The sequence below is a fragment of the Notamacropus eugenii genome, chromosome 3 (genome assembly GCF_028372415.1).
Source record: "Notamacropus eugenii isolate mMacEug1 chromosome 3, mMacEug1.pri_v2, whole genome shotgun sequence".
Taxonomy (NCBI): Eukaryota; Metazoa; Chordata; class Mammalia; order Diprotodontia; family Macropodidae; genus Notamacropus; species Notamacropus eugenii.
Genome location: NC_092874.1, coordinates 294,244,728 through 294,266,329, shown reverse-complemented (window position 1 = coordinate 294,266,329; position 21,602 = coordinate 294,244,728). Strand labels below are relative to the sequence as shown.

Sequence of the window (21,602 nt, the reverse complement as noted above, 5' to 3'; positions counted from 1 at the left end):
ATTGATGGGAGGATTTTAAGCCTTGGTTGATGTTTGGATTTCTTTCAGACTCTTCTCAGCTCTCTTGCTTCTACAACTCGAGAGCCAATATCTCTTGCACCTGGAAGCCAGAACCTACCTTGAGGGTTGAGCAATGCCATCTCTCTGGCAAGTACAAGCAAAGGTAAGAAGAGGTGGTCATTAATGCTTCTCCCATTTCCTGTGCTTTTGGCTGTCAGGTCTCGATGCTGTCTCACTAGGAGCTGTTCTCAGGACTGCCTTTCCCCTCTTGCCTGCTGTCAGCTAAGGTGGTCTTGAAAGTGATGGGGAACCACATAATGAGGCTTGTTGAGCTGAATAGGCTTTTTCTACATATTACAATATAATGAGTTAACCTTGCTTGGCTGGAGCTTCCCAAGTGGAAGAGGCCATTTCCCCTCTTGTATGTATCTCATCCCCTTTCAGTAAACTCTGGTGGCTCTCTCTTTCCTCCAGAATTAAATAAAAATCCTTTTTGGTTTTCAAAGTTCTTCAAAACTAAAGCACTCTCATCTTTTCTGTCTTTTTTACACCTTACACCACTCCTTCCCCCATTTACCTGATGATTCAGTGGCACCGACCACCCGGCTGGTCTTCTCATAAGCTGCTCCATCTCCTGACTTGGAGAATTTCTGCTGACTCCCCCTCCTTCCACCCCTTAGCTGGGATCCTGTCTTTCCTCCTATCTAATTCTCAACTCTCTTGGCTTCCATCAAGTTCCAGCTAAAAGAAACCTTTTTCCTGTCCCTCTATTAATTCTACTGTCTTCTTTCTGTTGGCTGTCTCCAGTTTATCCTGTACATAGCTTGTTGTACATAGTAATTTGGTTGTCTCCTGTATTAGATTGGGACATCCCCCACTCCACCCCTCCCATCCACTCCCAAGGCAGGACTGTCTTTTGCCTTGCTTTGTATCCCTAGCACTTAGCATAGTGTCTGGCACACAGTAAGAGATTAATAAATGCTCATTCACTTGATATGAGTGTCTTCAATTAAAAACCAGATAAACCCTTGTTGATTATATTCCAAAGGGGTAGAGGTCATGCATGGGGTGGGCAAGAGGCCCATTGAATTCCTTCCAACTTTGAAATTCTTCTATCCCTTTTCGATAAAGTAAAGAGCAAAGAGTTGTGACAATTGTTTCTGTGATTTGTTCAAACACCTTTTCATTATTGTTTTAACTCTATCTGTGTTTTTGACCTCCTCTGAGTGGCTGAGGTTGCTGATTACCCTCCTGATCATGACTACTGGGATGGTAAGGAAGGAAAATAGCATCTGACAGCCACAAATTTAAAGCTGAAAGGGATTTCTGAGGCAATCTAGTCCAACCTCCCCATTTACAGATGAGAAAACTGAGGTTCGGAAAAGTTAAGTGACACCCAGAGTCATTCAAGTATTAAATGACAGAATTTGAACTCAGGCCTTCCTGACTCTGAGTGTAGCATTCCATCCACTATACCTTCTAGCTTCCATACCCAGCAGGCTTATAGCCCAGTAGGCTTCCATAGTAAGAACTCCCAGACAACTAAGAGAAGCAATGTCATGAAATCAATAAATCAATCATTAATCAATAAGGGTAAGTAGGTGGCACAGTGGATAGAGCACTGGGCCTGGAGTTACGAAGACCAGAGCCCAAATCTGACCTAGCTTTGTGACCTTGTCACATGACCTTTGTGACCTTTGTCACATACTAGCTGTGTGACCTTGGGCAAGTCACTTGAGTCTGTTTGCCTCAATTTCCTTATCTGTAAATTAAGAGAAGGTAATGGCAAACCACTCCAGTATCTTTACCAAGAAAACCCCAAATGGGGTCTTCAAGAGTTGGACATGATGTCAAATAATTAAACAACCAAAAACTCATTTAGTAACTATTAACCAAGTGACAGAGATACAAAAAAGACAAAAATGACAAAGCCCCCAAACTTAAGAAGCTTACATTTTATTAGAGGAAATTTCATGTACAAATATATGTATTATGTATATCGATAAACCAACAAGCATTGACTATGCTCCAGGCACTCTGCTAGGGACTAGGAAGTCAGTGACAGACAGTGAAACAGCCCCTTCCTACAAATTGCTTGCATTCTATTAGAGGAAAGAACTTACCATCAGTACGGTAGTTGACCTTGATGTGGTGTTCATCCTCATTGAAAGCATTTGACAACATGGCTGAAAACATCATACTAAAAAGTATGGGAGCAAGCACACAGCCCTGTTTCACTCCATTGGTGACTGGGAAGGCACGAGAGCTTTGTCCGTTATCCAGAACCCGGGCAAACATGCCATCGTGAAATTGATGTACAATATTGATACACTTCTCCAGGCAACCAAATTTTGACATAATTTTCCATAAACCCTCATGACTAACAGTGTAAAAGGCCTTGGACAGATCTATAAACGTTGTGTACAGACCTCTGATCTGCTCCTGGCATTTCTCCCGGAGTTGTCGGGCAGCAAACACCATATCAACTGTTCCTCTACCTTTTCTGAAGCCACACTGCCTCTCAGGTATATGACCATCTTCCAGGTGAAGGATCAGTCTATTAAGGAGGACTCTAGCAAGAATTTTGCCAGCAATGACTAAGAGAGAGATCCCCCTGTGATTGTCACAGGACAATCTATTCCTTACCTTTGTAGAGATGGACAATGGAGGTATCCAAGACCAAAGTGCAGGGAGTGTTGGTGCATGATTTTCTGTTTGCAGATGATTATGCACTCAGTGCAGCCTCTGAAGCTGAGATGCAATAAAGTATTGATTAATTCTCTATTGCCTGTGCTAATTTTGGCCTGATAATTAACACCAAGAAAACACAGGTGTTCCATCAGTCACCACCACACCATCCACACGTGGAACCATCAGTTACAACAAATGGAGAAGTTTTGAATGCTGTGGATAAGTTCACTTGTCTTGGTAGCATACTTTCCAGGGATGTTTACATTGACAATGAGGTTGATGCACGCATTGCCAGAGCTAGCTCAGTGTTCGGGAGGCTCCGAAGAAAAGTCTGAGAGATAAAAGGTATTAGACTGAATACCAAACTGAAGGGCTACAGAGCTGTTGTGCTGATCTCATTGTTATGCTTTTGAAACATGGACAGTCTACCAGCACCATGCCAGGAAACTGAATTGCTTCCATCTGAATTCCCTTAAGAAGATTCTGAAGATCACCTGGCAGGATAAGGTACTGGACACTGAAGTCCTTGCTTGAGCTGAACTGCTAAATATTTAAAGTATGCTTCAGAGAGTGCATCTCTGATAGGCTGGCCATCGAATGGAAATTGTATGCTTGTCAAAAAGACTATTTTATGGAGAACTCACATGGGCCACGCGATCACATGGTGGCCAGAATAAGCTTTACAAGGACGCTCTCAACATCTCTCTCAAGAACTTTGGATTTGACTGTGCAACATGGGAGACACTGGCACAGGACTGCTCAGCATGGCGTGCCCACATCAGAAAGGGTGTTGTATTTTTTGAGCAAAGCAGAATTGAGATGGCACAATGTAAACGCAGGATGCACAAATTTGGGATATCCACTCCAAATATTCACATGGATTATCTGTGCCCAACCTGTGGTAGAGCATTCTGAGCTTGTATTGGTCTGATCAGCCACAGTCGGACACACTGAAGTTTCACCTTATGGTGATGTCATTTTGATCCTCTTCAAAGACAAAGGATGACAGCCATTAGGGGAAAGTCACTACAACCAGAAGCATTATGCAAATCAATTAATCTACAAGCATATATTAGGTAATGATAACTATGGCCCAAGCCCTGTTGTAGACATTCAAAGACAAAAATGCCCTGCCCTCAAAGAGCTCCTATTTAATTGTAACAAGAAAGAGAGAGTATCAAATACTCCCTGATGTCAGATGTTAAGGAGAGGAAAAGGAGGAAGAGGGCTGAAAAAAGGCCACTGGATTTGATGATTGTTAATTCACTGGTGCTCCAAGAGAGGACAGTTTGAACAGAATATTAGAAGTAGAATCCAGGTCTCAAGGGATTGAGGAGTGAATGAATGATGAGGAAAGAGCAGCTATGAACACCCTTGCTTCTTTCTAGAAGTCTGGAAGGAGAGAGCAAGCTTGAATTCCTGGGAATGGCAGGATTGAGGACATTATTTTTTTTTCAGGATAGGAAAGACCTTAACACAACTATAGACTGAAACTTCCCCTCCCTTCCCCCAATAGCATCATTTCTGCCAATTCTACCCTCTGGAGCCAAGCAGACTATCCACCTGACAGCCTTTCAAATATTTGAAGACAGATTTCATGTCTTCCTCCCCACCTCCAAATCCAGGTCACCCTCAAGTATTCCCCTGTCCAGATTCAGAGTCCTCAGTTTATTTAGCCAGGCTTCATAGAGCATAACTTCAAGACTCTTCAAGATCTTTCTTCCACTTTCCTGAATGCTCAACATTCTGAATTCCTTGGATAGGATTCTGTCCGGCCTAACTGCCGTGGGCTGCCCTGGTCATCTTACCTATCTCCAGGTCTTTGGAGGCCAGCCTGATAAAGGTATTGAGAGAAGAGACTTCCAGAGTCAAACAGAAGTTGTAGGCTTTATTCCGGATCTTAGATACATGTCAGCTTGCAGGGCAAGTTCTTCCTGGGGAGAAAGGAACCCCACCCCCCAGTATGCAGGGCTAGTGCTCCCCGCGGGAGCCCCTTTCTCCTCCCGAGGAGCAAGGAAAAGACAGGGAGAGCCCTCAGGCTTTCCTGTCCCCATTTAAGCTCTCCCCCTGCTAATTTGCTCCTGGACACCGTGCATGCTCTCATACCCTTAGCTAATTAACAACAGGTGTGCTCAGACCACGGACCAATCTCAAGGGTGGGATGCTCTCCCCAGCATGTTTCCACTGAGAAGAGGTGGAAAACAAGATAGCTCGTGTCTCACTCCTCAATTCCCAGCTGTTCCCTGGGGGGCCTCGTGAGAGCTTGGCAGTTTCAAGAAGCCCTCACCTTTACCCGCCCGAGACCATTCACGTGAGAACTGAGCTTACACCCCAACAGGATTCCAAATTGTAGACTATATTTTGGCCTTTCTCTTTGGATACCATGAGTGTTATAGACTCCAGGTGACCATATGGCAGCTAGAGAATGGGCAGTTGAACCCAGCAATCCAATAAACAGAGTAAATATTGTTATGGTTATATTAAGTAAAGAAAACACATGTTTTTCTATGGTCAGACACAAGTGCTGGGGATAGAAAAAAGGACAAACACTACAACGTGACCTCAAGGTGCTTAGTCTACCAAGGGGAGATGACATGTCAACAACTATATACAAACAAGATATAAACACCTCGGGACAGATTGGAATGACTCGATTGCTGGATGCCCTAAAAGAGATTTAATTTTTTTTTTTAATTTTCCTCTTAGAAGACCAGGGAACCCACGCTGTGAGCTTCTCCATGTGGAGCCAACACTCTGGACTTGTGACTTGATCTTAGGAGAAATTGATGTAAGTGGCTGGAATCCTCTGAGCGAATAGGGCTGAGAGGGTAGAGAGGGGGAGGGTGAAATCCTTAGGCAAGAGGCAGATTTTCTCTACATTTAGACACATAGCCAGCAGACGGCTTCAGATCTGGGGTCTGCCACTCACCATCTGACCTTACAAAGATTTCCAACCTCTATGAGCTTTAGCTGCCTTATTCATAAAATGAAGAGATTGTATTAAATTACCTTTAAGGTCCCTTCCTGTTCTAAATCTGTGATCTTTCCACTCTTAAATCCCTGGCGTTATCTACCATCCCAACCCTCTGGACCTCCTCCTATGCCCATATAAGTTACAATCTCTTCATATTGGGCAGCTGCAATGGGGATAGAATAATGTTGGATGCCTGAAGGAACCACAGGATTATATGCAGAACTGGAAGGATCTCAGATGCTGTCCAGTCCAACCTCCTCATTTTATAGATGAGGAAACTGAGGCCCAGAGAGTGAAGGGACTTGAAAAGTACCTTGAGGGCCATCAGTACAACTGAGGAAGGAGAAAGGAGCAGGAAAAGTTGGGGATGTTGAAAGGAAACTCCAATTGCTTCATAGAGCAAATGTGTAGTGACTAAGTAAGGACAGACTATCACTCAGGGATAATCCAGGGTTCCTTTGACAGCATCGTAAATCTAGAATTGGAAGGAATCTCATGGTTTCTATCCCAGCTTCCTAATTATACAGATGAGGAAACTGAGGCCCAAGAAAATAGACTTGTTCAAAGTCAGGCAGTAAACATTGTCAATGGGATTTGAGTGGGATTCTAGCTTCAAGTCTGCCATTGGCTTTGGCTAAGTGACCATCCCTCTCTGACTCTTATTTTCATCACCTCGAAAAGGAGATGAGATGAACTCTTTGAAATTAAAATGTGACTATATATATCTTGAACTACCATATACAGTAGAATTAAATGGCATAGAGAGAATGCAGGAGAGGGCATCTTGGGTCTTCAGAGAATCAAAATAGGAGTGACCTGGGAGACTTTGGGCTTTAATTCTGTGGCCCTGCTCACCTGGAAAGTGAAGGGGTTCAACTAAATTATTTCTAAGGTCCATTCTGATTCTACAGTGCTATGAACCTATGAAGACAAGGTATGAGGGGAAGGGGAGTTTATACAAATGATTTATTGTTGATGACCCAGGTCCATTTTCTCACAACCCTATCTTCGTCAGATTTGGCTTCAGGACCACTCATTGTAGCCCTGACCTCTTATTCTTCCAGAGTCAGTCTGTGACTGTTGTAGATGTCCTGGTCATGAAGGTGAGCTGTCTAATTGGGGGACAGAAGATGGAGATGGAAGAGGAATTCAGACCATTTGAGAAGAGTGAGTGAGGGTACCCTGGACAAGGATCCAGGGTAGGGTGGGAAATATGGACCCAACTTTTCTCCCTTTTCTTGAATGTAATAAATAAAATAGGGCTGGTAGAAAGTCAACTCCTTTTCCTGGATTCATGGTACCAATGATGGGCAAGATACGGGCTTTATCTTCTGCATTCTGGTTCTGTGCCTTGCTTTTCCTTGATTCATGCTCCCTTTTGGGCCTTAAACTCATCCTCTTGGCCTTGGAAATGAATGTGGTTCCAAGGGCCTTCCCAGTTCTGAGGTTATAGAATTTTTGGACTGTTTTAGCCAATGCTAAATTTTGTTATGGTTATATTAAGTAAAGAAAACACATGTTTTTCTATGGTCAGACACAAGTGCTGGGGATAGAAAAAAGGACAAACACTACAACGTGACCTCAAGGTGCTAAGTCTACCAAGGGGAGATGACATGTCAACAACTATATACAGTCTGTGGTCAGCGTTTAGATCTACTCAAATATTGACTCTAGCCTCTGCAAATTTATCCTATGCTTATTTTCCTGCTTCCTGATTTAATTATTTTTTTTTAGCTTTTCTCAGTTGAATTAAGTATGAAGAAGAGAGACCTGCTTTATTATACCGTGGCCATGATGGCGGTGCAGGGATAAGAGAGGCCAGAGAACCCAGATGATGGGACAGTTGTCCAAACAAAATGGGTGGAACTAGCTGGAAGAAAACAGGAGGGAGGGGGGAGGGGACAAAAGGGGAGAAAATTTGGAACCCAAAATTTTGTTAAAATGAATGTTAAAAGTTAAATAAATTAATTACTAAAAAAATAAAAAAAATAAAAAGAAAGAAAAAGAAAGAAAACAGGAGGGAATAACTGAGTCCCTACTGTATTGGAGTTTCCTCCCAGCATCCCCAACATTTCCTGCCTCATTTTTCCTTCTTCAGTTCGACTGATGGCCCTCAGTGACCTCTGCCTAATCCAGCAAGAAGAAAATGCCTACAATGTGTCCTGGGCAGTCCCACTCTGTTCACACTACCTGGAGAAATACCTGGTGTTCGAGGCTAGATATAAGGTTCAGGGAAGCTCCTGGGAGGTGAGTGAGTGTTGAAGTTTTGGGCTCAGTTGCTTTGTTCTCCCTGACCCCTTAGGGCTACTCCCAACTCCCCTCCCCTGACTTCTATCATCCCACCAGACACAGCCAGTCCTTCAGAATTTGGGACCTTTCTGGAAAAATCCATACCTACCAAACCCTCTGTATAGCCCAATCCCACCTGTCTATGGCAGGCAGAAAACCACAGGATTCAGAGCTGGAAGGGAAGATTCTCAGACAAAATCAAGTCTAGGAGTTGTTTATCTGGGATCAAAGGGGTCCATGAAGAGATTTCAAGAAGACTGTGAAATTGGATGGGGAAAAACAATCTTCATGTCAATAGAATTATTTTCCATTGTAATCCAATTTTTTAATGCATTTACAACCATTATTCTGAGAAAGGATCACTAGACTTTGGTAGTTTGACTATGCAGGGTGTACAGAACATAGAAAGAAGGTTAAGAGCTGCTTCTCTAGGGCAGGGAGCGTTCCGGCTTGGAGTATTATTAGGATAGCTACCCCCATGCCTTCTTTTCCTACTTCTGTTCCTCTTAGCCCTCTTGTGGTGATGGATAGTTTAAAACGGGTTCTTAACCTGGAGACCATGAACTTTGAAAAGTATTTGGATAACTATTTCTAGATAATTGATTTCCTTTGTAAGACTATATATTTTATCCTGTTCATTTAGGAGCATGATTCTGAGAAGGGATTTCACCAGACTGACTATCTTAAGGGTCCAGGACACACATAAAAAGTTTAAGAACCTCAGGACTAAAGGAGCTCTTGCTTCTAGCCTGAAACATAAATTAAAGGTGTAATGGAAGAGTATGATTACTGCAGAGGCGATTTGGCAGAGAGAAGAGAGTAAGGGAGACCGGGGTTTAGGTCCCACCTCTGATATATAATTGGCTATGTGACTTTTGACCTCTCCGTGCCCAAGCAATTCTCTTAACTAGTGGAGAGGAGATGCCAGTCTGCTTTGGTAGAGGGTGTTTCCTCAGTGGGGACTTCCTGATACCAATGAAAAGTCAGCAATTAGAAGCAAATATAGCATAGTTGAGAGAGACTTGGTTTTGGGTATTTGAAGACAGGAAAACCTGGATTCAGGTCTAGCCTCTGACACATACTAGCAGTGGGACCCTGGGCATATCCCTTCATCTCCCAGTCCCCTAGCCAGCTCCTTGAGCTCTAGAAGTGGCCAAGGAGATACTGGTATGTATTGGTGGAATTGGAATTGGAATTGGTGGGATTGGAATTTCTTATCTGGGATTCCTTATGCCAATGAAATAATCTGTCCGCTCCAAAATGTATTATAAAATATATAATAACAAAATAATAATTGTTATTATTTACTGGGGCATATTATTACATTATTGAACAGCTTTAATCTTTAGGATGTTCTTCCTTACATCTGTACAAAGTCTTATTTCCTGTAAATTATTTTGCCGTCTGGGACCAAGTGAAACATTAACCAGGACCAGTTGTCACCCTTTAGTCCCTTTACTTGAGTCAGTCACACCCATGTAAAGGGACACACCTTAAACCATTATCAGTTGATTATACTTTGGTATGAATAAGGAATTGGAGACTAGATGCAGAGTGCCATAGAGAGAAGACCAAGAAAACATGAGAATGTGAGCACCACTGGAAGAGAGGTAGTGAAGGGAGAAGGAGCTGATTATTAACGGGGCAAGAGAGGACAGGGCAGTGTGTGTGGAAGACTTCACTGTCCCATCATTTTATTGCTGTTGTCCTGAACCCTGCATATAGAGTTCTGTTGATATAAAGCAGGTCAACAAAGAAACTCATCTACACCAAATAGTCCAAGATCCTAAAGATCTCAGGATTCTAAAAGTTCAAGATTTTATGATTCCAGGATTCTAAAATTTTATAAATTCCTTTGCTGCCCCTAATACACAATACAGTTCATCTCTTGTGCTTTTGCATAGGCTAGGCTGAGCACCTGGAATAGCCTTTCTTCCCTCTGTTTCCTTCAAAGCAGGGTTAAAGTATTGACTCTTCCAGAGGATTTCTCCCCTTGCCAGTACTTCCCCATCCCAATCACCTTGTGTTTAGTTTGTGTGTGTGTGTGTGTGTGTGTGTGTGTGTGTGTACACAGAGAAATATATACATATATGTAAATACGTAAAAATGTACAAAGTTATATGTTATTTCCCTTTCAGAACAGAAACTCCTTAAGTTGAGGATTGTTTTATTTATCTTTTTTTGTCTTTGTGTCCCAATATCTAGTTGAGCCTAGTTCTGGACACACAGTAGGTACTTAATAAATGCTTATTGATTAATTCATTGCTTCTCTGTAGAAAGCCACCGTGCTGCACATAAAGCAAAACCAGAGGTGGGTCTACATTGCAAAACTCTCTCCTGGCACAAAATATGAGTTCCAGGTCCGAGGCAAACCAGAAAAAGATGGGTGTTCAGCATTCTGGAGTCCCTGGAGCCAGACCCTTGTCTTCCAGACAAAGCCAGAAGGTATCTAAGGAGAAGATCATTGGGGGAAGAAGTAATTGGGAGCAGGGATGGGGTTATGATAGATAACTCTGAGCAGAAAGATTTAAGGAGGGAAGTCAGGGAAGGGGAAGAAGAGAGGAGAACATGACAGTTAGATGTGGAAAGTGAGGGAGAGGAGCAGGGGAAAGTTTGCTACTGAGGGGAATGGGGGAAGATTGGACTGGGACCCCTCCATGGTCTAAGAAAGATAAATAACCCATTGGCTGGTAAATTCAAGAAAAATTAATTAGACTAGAATGGTGGGTAGATTCTAATGTGAGGAAATATAATAAAGAATAAATGTAAAGTTCCACATTGAGGCTCAAGAAATCACGTGGCCAGGTAAAGGATAGAGGCAGCTATGATTGGTCACAACAGTTTCTGTGAAAAAAGATCCTGGGTCTTTGGTGGTCTGAAAGTGCTAAACAACTTAACAAGTTATTCGGATTTTATCAAGTACCTACTATGTGCAAGGAACTGTAATAGGCACTGGGGATATTTCAGCATTCTTATTAATGTGGCTATCCCAGTCAATGATGCAGATCAGAGCTCTTTTCCATTGGCCCCCTCTGATCACCTCTTCTCCATCCCCATCCCCCCCCCCCCCAATAAATCATCTACAACTAACCTATTCCTAGGAGACTTTGAGTTCTCTTAACATTATGTGAATATCAATGGGAACCTTCAGTGCATGGAATACTAAGATGAAAAACAAAACAATTCCTACCCTAAAGATACTTCCATTATCCTGAATCTGTCCATGTGAACCATCCTTAAAAGCTCTACATATATTTTCTACATGTATAAATGCCAGGCAGCCAACAATCATTTATTAAGTGCCTACTATATGGAAGGCACTGTGCTAAGTGCTGGAGATACAAGGAAAAGAAAAGGAAAGTCCGTACTCTTAAGGAGCAATTCATCTACGTGAGCTTCAATTTTCCTCTCTGTTAAATGTAGATAATCTTTAGTTGCCTCACAGAGTTACAATGAGGAAAGAATTCTGTCTCAATTGGAATTGTAAAGGAATAACATTCATTGGGTTTGAAACTGAAAGACCTAACTAAATTCTAGCCTTAGCTTGTCACTCACTGACTACCTGTGAGACCTTGGACAGCTCACTTAGACTCTTTAATTGTCAGTGTCCCTCATCTATAAAATGGGGCTAGTAAAAAATATATCCTACTGATCTCAAAGTGCTATAGGATTCTATATTGGGGGCCAAACCTGGTACTGAATCTTCCCCGCATTATATCCCCAGATCCTTGACTCGGTTCCATTTTTAGTAACTCCCCTAACTTTTTCTCCCCTTTCCAGTGCCCACCTTCAAGTGGTTGTTCCACTTAATTATGGGTCTATGTGGCATTGTCAGCATCTTCCTCGTGCTCCTGCTGGTGCCCAGGTGGTACCCACAGAAATGGTGAGACATTTTGACCAACCTTCCTTCCTGGATGCCTCTCTCCTTCACTGACCCATCATTAAACACCCTCATCCTCTCTCCCTTCCCCTTCTTAGATCCCTTGAAGCTCCTGGTTGGCTCTTGGTTAAAAGTAGTGAAGAGCCTGCCCCTCCCCATCCTTCAACCTGAGAAAGACTGGGTGGTCTGAACTTGATCTATTGAAGAAAAAATTCCTGCATTGTGGGAATGAATAAGGAAGCCATAATACCCTCACATATCTTGGTGTCTCAGACTCAGTGCATGTGAACATGTATGTACATGTGTGTAGAATTTCGCATGTGTCTATGTATGCTCATGCCCGAATGCACAGTTGTGTATATCACCTTTGCACTGGTGTTTTGGACAGGTGAATTTTCCACGTTTTTCTTTGTATTCATGCTTATGTGCATGATGTGAAAGGTATTGTGTTTCTGTTGTGGAGACCATATTTGTATACATCATACCTTGCATACATTGCAGCATACATGTGTGTTTTTACGCATTGCATATACATAACATAGTTGTGTTTATTGCATTTGCATGTGTTCTTGCATATTTGTGGACACATGTTATGGATGTCTTTGTATGTCATTGTATATATGCATGGAAATATGTTCCACTGCCAGTCCTGATAATAATTGTTTACTATTTTAAAAAAAGAACTCTGGGAAGGAGGAAGGAAGGAGCATCCTACCTCCTGGTTTTCCCCTCTCTCATCCTCATTTCCTCCTTGGCAGGTTGAAGAAGGTTTTAAAATGTCACATTCCAGACCCTTCCAAATTCTTTTCCTCGTTGAGCACAGAGCATGGAGGAGATTTCCAGGTATAGTTTTGTGTGTGTGTGTGTGTGTGTGTGTGTGTATGTGTGTGTGTGTGTGTATACATAGGTAAGGTGAAAGAAAGTAGGAATTGGGAAGTGTAGGAGGGGAAGGTGAATGGAAGAGGGATTGGCCCCTTAGGGGGAATCCTCATTATTTCTATTTAATAGTGAGAGGGAGAGGGGGACAGAATGCTGAAGTTGGAAACAATATCACCTTTAGGCCTCACACCCTCTGTGTCAGACATTTAGTCATTCAACAAGCATTTATTAAAAGCTAGGTATTTTGTGAAGTGATGGAGATGCAGAGAAAGAAAACACACATACGGGGTCCCTTCTTTCACAGAGTTCACAGTCTAATGACTTGGTGGCCTTGCAGAGCTGGGCCACCTCCCTTTAGGCCCCAAGTCCCTACCTCAGCCTGCTTCCCATCCTCCTTGTATTGAGTCTTGACATAAGCAAGAAGTTTCTGATATCTGTAGCTGTCCAACAATGAAATGGGCACTGCTTTACAACTATTATCTCATTTAATGCTCAGAACAACCACAGGGAAGGAGGTGCTATTATTATCCCCATTTTACAGATGAGGAAACTGAGGCACAGAGAGGTTAAGTGCTTGCCAAGGGTCACACAGCTAGTAAGTGTCTGAGGTTGGATTTGCATTCAGGTCTTCCTGACCCCACATGCAGCACTTTATGCACTGTGGCATCACCTATCTAAGTCTTGTCTAATCTTCCCCTTACCAAGGAAGTGGTCATTTTAACTCTGTTTCTCCTTCATCCCCAATTCACAGTAACCCACAATACCTGACAGTCAGATCCACTTGCTATTTGAAATTCCAGCAAACGAAAAGCCATCTCCTCCTCTTGTTCCATCTTTCATTTGTGTTTGCTTTTTCTTTCTCTCCTCATTCTCTCTTTTTTTACCAAAAATTCCCCAAAGTCACCAGTCCCTTTCATGAAAAGGGCCTGAAGAGGCCAGTGAAAGGTGATTCTAAAAGACCAACAAAACGTGTAGCAGTACGCTTCTCATCCTTCCTCCCTTGGGACTGGCCAGCCCTCTACCAAAGGAAGTGGAAAGAGAATTAGTGGAAAAGGAAGGAGGGAGGGAGGGAGGGAGGGAGGAAGGGAGAGAGGGAAGGGAAGAAGGAAGGAAAGAAAGAAGGAAGGAAGGAAGGAAGGAAGAAGTAAGGAAAGAGGGAAGGAAGGAAGGAAATAATTAAACACTATGAGCAAGACACTGCTAAACACTGAGCCTACAAATACATAAAACAAGACATTCTCTGTCCTCAAGTAACTTGAATGGCAACAACTCATTTAGGGCAGTGGTGTCCAGGGAACAGTGTTTTGATCTGGGAGGTCACAGTAAAGGTGAGTGGAGGTATAGGGTATGTGACTGACACAGCTTTTCCTGGAATGATGGTGCTGATTTGATCACTGCTCCCAGAGGCAGGGCAGGAAGACTAGTGGGAAGGGTACACTGTTGACACAATGCCAAGAATAGGGCCAGAGAGTGCAGTTAGTGAGTCTGGGGCACACTAGATAGGCTGAACTCTTGACAACCAGAAGGAAAAAAAAACACCAAGGGTGAACTATGCCCTAGGAATGGGAGAAAGAGTCCTAGTCATGCTCAGAGTTACACAACTAGTAACTAACTGTCTCAAGTGAGTCTTGAACCCCGTGAGTAATGACTTGTAATTTTGTATCATCACTCTTCCCCTCTCTGGCAGAAGTGGCTCTCGTCTCCTTTTCCCACTGCCTTCTTCACCACCAGCATTTTGGCTCCAGAAATCTCTCCCCTGGAGGTGATGCAGAAGGAAGACCCAAACTTGGGCTTGTTGCTCTCCAAGGAGTTGGTTCCAGCCTATCGATCCCCAGAGACCAGCGGTCACTCTCTGTCCAGCTGCTTCACCAACCAGGGTTACTTTTTCTTCCACCTTCCTGATGCTCTGGAAGTTGAATCCTGCCAGGTATATTTCACTTATTCTCCTTTCAGTGAGGAAGAGGAAGACAATAAAGAAGAGGGAGAGCAGGGCTCCCAACTGCCCCCTGGAGGGCCTGAAGATGACTCATATTGCACATTTCCCCCTGGAGATGACATGATCCTCTTCTCCCCCAGGGTCTTTCAGGGCCCTGGGAATAACCTGGCACCCCAAAGCATCTCTTTCTCAGGAAAGGAGGCAAAGAAGGAGACTTCACCTCCTGAAGAAGACATAGCTACTACCCCATCCTGTGACCCCAGTTTCTCAAGATCCCAGAATTCCTTGGATTCAAGACCTGAATTAACCCAGGATAGGGTTCTTCTGGGTCCTGGAGTGGGACCTGCTCCTCCCTTTCCCTGGAATGTTCCCCCTACACCAGACCAGACTCATGCTGTCTCTTCTACCTATCCAATCCTGAACACTGGTGCCTACCTCTCCCTGGGAGAACTCCAGAACCAGTACCATACCCATTCAGTCTAAGCAGAGAGACTTCTCCCAGAGAGGACAGGGAGGAGAGGCATGGAAGATCCCCAAGACTCAGGATAACTCTTGGACAATGGAGCAAGAAGGGTTATTTATAGGTAAAAAACTGGATTTGGCTTCACACCCTTCACATACCTTACTACCTCCATGACTTTGAACATATCACTTTAACCTTTGTGAACGTCAGTTTTCTCATTTGTAAAAATGAAGATCATACAAAATAATAGCAATAAGAGACTTGATTAAAATATATAAACGTGGAAATTATATTACTCTGAGAGAGATAGTGAATTACTTTCAATATTAACTTATATACATCAAATGGTATGTAATCTAAATACTTAAAGAAAAAGTTAAAGAAGTTATGGGGGAACAAAAGTCAAATTACAATAATGGAAGATCTCAGTGTAACCCTTTCTGACACATAACCCCTCCGAAAATAAGTCAAAAAAGAAAATAAGATCCTTGAGTAGAATTTCTAAGTTAGATATGACAGCTCTCTAGTGATTTTTACAGGGGAATAGAAAGGAATATATATATTCTAATATGTGTATGGAATATTTATTAAAATGTATCAGATCATGAAAACCTCAGAAATACAGAAAATCAGAAATATTAAATATATCCTTTGCTAATTAAAATGCAATAAAATTATATTCCATTAAACGCTACTAAAGAAATTATTAAAATTTACTGGGAACTAAATAATTTAATCCTAGAGAATCAGTACATCAAGGAACAAATCATTGAAATAATAAAATAATGTCATTGAGGAGACACATACCAAAATTTGAAGTAGGTAACCAAAACGGTTCTTAGAGGAAAAATTCTATCTTTAAACAGTTTCACCAGTAAAAGAGAAATAGAAGAAATCAAACTGGGCATGCAGGTAAAAATGCTAAAAAAAAAAAAAAAATCAACAAAATTTTAAAACTAAATTAAACATCAAAGTAAAAATTCTGAAAATCAAAGATATTAACAAAATTGGAAGCAAAAACAGGAATGAATTTATAAGAACCAAAAAAGTAGAGAAACTATTAGCTAATATGATTTTTTAAAAGAAAGAGAAACATAAAAAATCAAATCAGTATAAAAAATATTTTTTCATGAAAATTGAACTGTAAATTCAAAAAGCTACTTCACAACAAATGAAGATGAAATAAAGAAAGTTATTAGAAACTATTTTGCCTAAATATGTAAACAAAACTGACAACTTAAATGAAATAGATGGATATTAACGAAAATGTAAAATGCCCAGTGTAATCCAGCAAGAAACAGAAAATTTAAGGAGTTATTTAATTATTGAATAGTTATTGAAAAAGTGAACTCCCTAAGAAAAATAAATCTGAGAACCAGGTGATTTACAAATGAATTCTATCAAATATCTAAAGAACAATCAATTCCAATATTATATTAATGGTTTGCAAAAAAAAAAAAAAAAGGAAAAGAAAGGATTCTTCCAAAGTCCTTTTGTGATATAAATATGATCTTGATACCTAAAGCAGTGAGGGTCAGAATTAGGCATTTTAGAAATCAAAGAACACTATAGACAATTATATCTCTAATGGAAATTGACACAATTTTTAAAAATAAAATCTTAGTAAAGAGATTCCAGAAATGCATCAAAAAATATATACAATATGACCAGGTCATGTTTATACTAACGATGCAAAGCTAATTCAATATTAGGAAAATCATAAATATAACAAACCATAGAAATGACAAGAAGAGCAAAAAAGTTTTTGAAAAATAGTGTGCCCATTTCTGGAAAAATAAAAGCAAATAGCAATAAATGGAATTTTCCTTAAAATGGTGAGTAATAGCTATCTAAAACCAAGAATCAGCATTATATGTAATAGGGATAACCTAGAGTCTATGTCAGTAAAATTGGAGATAGAAAGAGATGGTCCATCACTACCACTCCCATTTGATAAAGTGCAGTAAATGCTACCTAGCAGTAAGACAAGAAACATAAATTGAAGGAATAAATATAGGCAAAAAATAAACACAATTATCTATTTTTCCAGAAGGTGTGATAGTTTATTTAGAAAACTAAGATTCAACTAAGAATTAGTTGAAACAATAACTTCAGCAAAGTTGCAGGATATAAAATAAATCCATACAAATCATCAGTGTTTGTGTTCATTAGTAAGATCTAGCAGAAAGAGATAGGAATTCCATTTTTAAATAACTATGGAACATATAATATGTATTCCATATATAAGATATATAAGAATATATAAGATACATGGGAGTTTACTTAGCAAGATCCACACAGGAACTGTATGTATACAACCACAAAACACAAAACAGCAAGCCTAAGTAATTGAAAGAATATTAATTGTTCATTGGTAGCTTAAATTATAGAGTAAGGATAATACTACCTAAATTAATTGACTTGTTCTGTGATGTACCAATCAAACTACCAAAGGATTGAAATAATAATAATTATTATATAATCGTATTATGATATTATATCATAATAATATTATAAATAATAATTATTATTGAACTAGAAAAATTATAACAGAATTTATCAGGAAGAACAAAAGGTCAAGATTAGCAAGAGAAATAATGAAAAAAGTGAAAAGAAAGAGGACCTGGCAGAATCAATTCTCAAACAATATTTCAGAGTGCTGATTAAAAACAGAGAAGTCAGTCAACCAGCATTAATAGCTACCATTTCTATAGTACTTTAGGGTTTTCAAAACACTTTAGAAATATTATCTCATTTGATCCTTACAACAATGTGGGAAAGGAGGTGCTATTATTATCCCCATTTTACAGATGAGAAAACTGAGGTTAAGCGATTTGCCCAGAGTCATACAGCTAGTAAGCGTCTGAGTCTGGCCTTGAATTGACTGAGGTCTTCCTGATGCCTTCTACAATGTTCCATCCATTGCATCACCTAAATACAATTTAAATCAACTCTGAGATTCCACCTCAAACCCATCAGTTTTGCAAAGTTGATAAAAAGGAAAATAAAACCATTGGAGGGGATGCATGAAAAACCAACCCATTTAGGGACTGCTGCTGGAGCTATGAATTGGTACCACCATTTCGGAATGCAGTTTGGAATTATGCCACCCAAAGTCACTAAACTAAGCCTACATTTTGACCTATGAATGTCCTGAGGAAATCAAAGAGAGATCTTTACTTTTTTTGGGTGAAAAAAATAAATGGTCACTGTTTTCTTCATAGCAAAACAGCAAACACACACACACACACACACACATACACACAAACAGACAAAAACGAAAAGGGAAACCAAAAATGTGCCCACCTACTGTTCATGGGCTAAAAAACTGGCATGTAAATTTAATGGAATATTGTTGCACTATAAGAAATGGCAAGTTTCAGAGGAAACTGGAATACCTTGTGTGAACTGATGCAGAGTGAAATCAGCAGAACCAGCAGACCAGTTTACAGGAGAAAGGCAACATTAGAAAAGGTTTAACTGAAAGACTTAAGAACTCTGATCAGTGAAATGTTCAATCACGATTCCAGAGGATCAATAATGAACAATACTGCCTGTCTCCTGACAGAGAAGTGAGGGACTAAGGATATAAAATGAACAATTTTTTTTTTTACTTGAACAACATGAGAATTTGTTTTGCTTGGCTATGCATGCTTGCTACAGGAATTCTGGGGTTTTTTTTCCTATTTTTTCCCCAGGGTGGGATGTAGGAGGAAGAGAGAATAAATGTTGATTCATTGAAAGAAAAAGTAGCATTTAAATTTTTCTTTTAAATGAGTGAGTTGGATTATGTGGCCTGTCAGGGTCCTTTCAATTCTAAGTTCCATGATTGAAATGATAAGAATTCAGGAAAATTCCTGACCCTATCTTTCCTAGTCTCTCTCTCCTACTACCCCTGAGATCATTTCCAGGCAGGATAAGTTGAGATCTAACTAGTGTAGGCATCTTCAGGCTGGAACTTTCAGAGGGACACAGGACCTTTTGTTTCCTCTGTCCTCTGGCTAGGTATTTGAGCCAGCCCCAAAGGACCCATGCCAGCTGGGACTGGGAGAATGAGGGCCTGTCCCCAGCAGGTGGAAAGTGAGGAGAAAGTCTGGGCTTGGGGCCCTGGAAGACAGAGCTGGATGGTGTGTCCAGGGAGGGAGAGGAGGGATGCCAGGTGGAGAGAGGCTGAACAGATGGAAAGAGTGTGGGAGATGAAAGGGGAGATTGGGGAAGCAAGGGGATAGGATATGCAGGGTGGGTTCCCTTTGGGGCCAGGCCAGGTGGGAAGTAGAACTGAGCTGGGTTGCAGGGCAGAGGAATGCAGTCTATCTAGGGACAGAAGTGATAACTGAGCTCCTCAGTGAGGGGACTGCACAAAGCTTTGCCAGGTGGAGGGGGACAGAGAAAGAAAGAAAAAGAAAAACCACTAAGATCCCCAAACTCTAAATCTGAGGTTGGAAGAGGGATGACAGTTGGGTGGTACTCTCTCAATTCCGTCCAATTCATTCTTGGCTGATCAGAACGTAATTCTTTGAAGCCCTAGATCACCTCCTGCTCAGCCAAATCTCTGCTTTCCACTTGCTATATTTCCCACTCAAGATAATGTCAGGGGAAAAGCTCCAGGATTGTAGCCAAGAAGCTTGGGTTCTGACACTGTAGTGTAGAGGATAGACCACTAATGAGACTTGGAGTCAAGGACACCTGGGTTTGAATTCTGCCTCAGAAACTTACTAATTTGTGAGGACATGGCTTTGCTTATCTGGGTCTTAAGAACCTCATCTGAAAAAAGATGTGCTTAGGTCCCTTTACTTCTCATCTGCCTATGACTCTGTATCCTTTTGTGCAAAACACTTGACATTCCTAGGCCTTGGTTTCCCCACCTATAAAATGAGGGGTTGGCATGAGAATGTACTCAAGAACTCTGGACCTCCAGGTAGAACAATCTCTGAGTTTCTGATGCAGAAAGTCATAGACTGTGACCTTAGAGCCCATCCAGTGAGGCTAACTGTCACATTTCATAGATGAAGAAATGATCAGAATATTTACCAGGTCAGTTGTGAATATTATGAAATCCAACATGGGAAAATTCTCTGAACTGCAGAAAGGACTACAACCCCAGAAGGGATCTTGGCTGTGTACACCACAAGTTGCCTAACCCAGGACTCAGCCCTCCTTAAGGGAAGCCTGGAGTTTTCTCAAATGAAAGGGGTTCATGTGGTCAATACGGAGGTTCCAGAAAGGATCTCCAAGAAGATGTTGCTGCATTTAGATCCAATGATAAAAGTCATGGGCTGCAGGGGAAAAAAATCAGCAGATTTGGAGTCAGAGATATAGGTTTCCTGTTACAGTGGGAGGACCTCAGGTAACCTTCCCTTCTCTGGGATGCAGCTTTCTCTCCTGTAAAAGTGTTGGAATTATAATTAGTTGATCTTTTACCTCCTTGCCAGCTCTGACGTCCCACTTCTAAGATCCCTCCCAGCTCTGACATTCCATGTTCTAAGGTCCTTCCAGCTCTGACATTCTGTGAATTTTGAATTCTGAAATAACAGCTACAAAAGTAGATTCTTAAAAACCCTTAAAGACTTCAAGAATACAGTGGCCTTTTCCTTGTACAGGGGAGAATATCAGTCTTTGCACCTCTTACCTGAAAATGTGACCTTTGATGGAAAGTTTTTTTTTCTTTCATGGAACATTACATGAAACTGCAATTATTCTTTTGGCAGGTGGTATTTACATTAATTCAATTATTTTATTTTTAAAAGATATTTTCAAGGAAGTACCAAGACATAAGTACCTAACAACAGAGAAGAGTCAGAAAAGGACTGATATATTTTGTTCCAACCCTACCTCTAAATTTCCCCTTTGTGACTTACTACCTGGGTGACCATGGACAGGGCAAGTGTCCTCTCTGGACTTTAGTTTCCTCATCTTATAGATGAGGAGTTTGGACTTCCTGGCCTCTGAGTTCCCTTCAAGTTCTAATATGATTTAAGTCACTGAATCTCTCTCAGCCACAGCTTACTCCTCCTTAAAATGAGAAAGTTGGAATAGATCAGGAGTTTTAACTATGAGGGTGTGTGTGTGTGTGTGTGTGTGTGTGTGTGTGTGTGTGTGTGTGTGTGTGTGTGTGTGTGTGTGTGTTCCATCTCCCTTTGGTATATCCTATGGTATCTTTTCATAATTATATTTTAAAATGCACATAATGAAATGCAAAGGATTACAATAGAAACCAATTATACTGAAATAGTTATCAAAATATTTTAAGATGAGCTCCTTCTCAGAATACTTAAAATTTAAAACCCCTAAAATAAACATAGAAAGAATCAAACCAATTATAATAGTAATTAATTTTTAAAATTGTTTTAGTTATCAATTTTTTAAATTCATGGAACCCAGGATACAAACCCAGTAGACTTGATGACCTTTAAAGTCATCTACCTCTAGCTCTAAATAGATAATCCTCTGATCCTGGTAAATTCACAATTTAACTTCCCACCATTAACAA

General features: G+C 40.9%; 1 protein-coding gene across 3 annotated transcripts in view; it reads left to right on the top strand.

The window, feature by feature from the left end:
* Window positions 1–18,861, top strand: part of IL2RB (interleukin 2 receptor subunit beta) — a 32,276-nt gene extending 13,415 nt beyond the window's left edge. For all 3 annotated transcript variants that reach the window (XM_072655964.1, XM_072655965.1, XM_072655966.1), the window contains 8 exons: window positions 49–163; window positions 5,398–5,479; window positions 6,730–6,832; window positions 7,764–7,912; window positions 10,231–10,399; window positions 11,735–11,837; window positions 12,593–12,677; window positions 14,401–18,861. In XM_072655964.1, the coding sequence (XP_072512065.1) occupies window positions 49–163; window positions 5,398–5,479; window positions 6,730–6,832; window positions 7,764–7,912; window positions 10,231–10,399; window positions 11,735–11,837; window positions 12,593–12,677; window positions 14,401–15,132 (1,538 nt within the window). In that variant the 3' untranslated portion in view covers window positions 15,133–18,861. The remainder of the gene's footprint in view (window positions 1–48; window positions 164–5,397; window positions 5,480–6,729; window positions 6,833–7,763; window positions 7,913–10,230; window positions 10,400–11,734; window positions 11,838–12,592; window positions 12,678–14,400) is intronic.
* The last annotated feature ends 2,741 nt before the right edge of the window (window positions 18,862–21,602 follow it).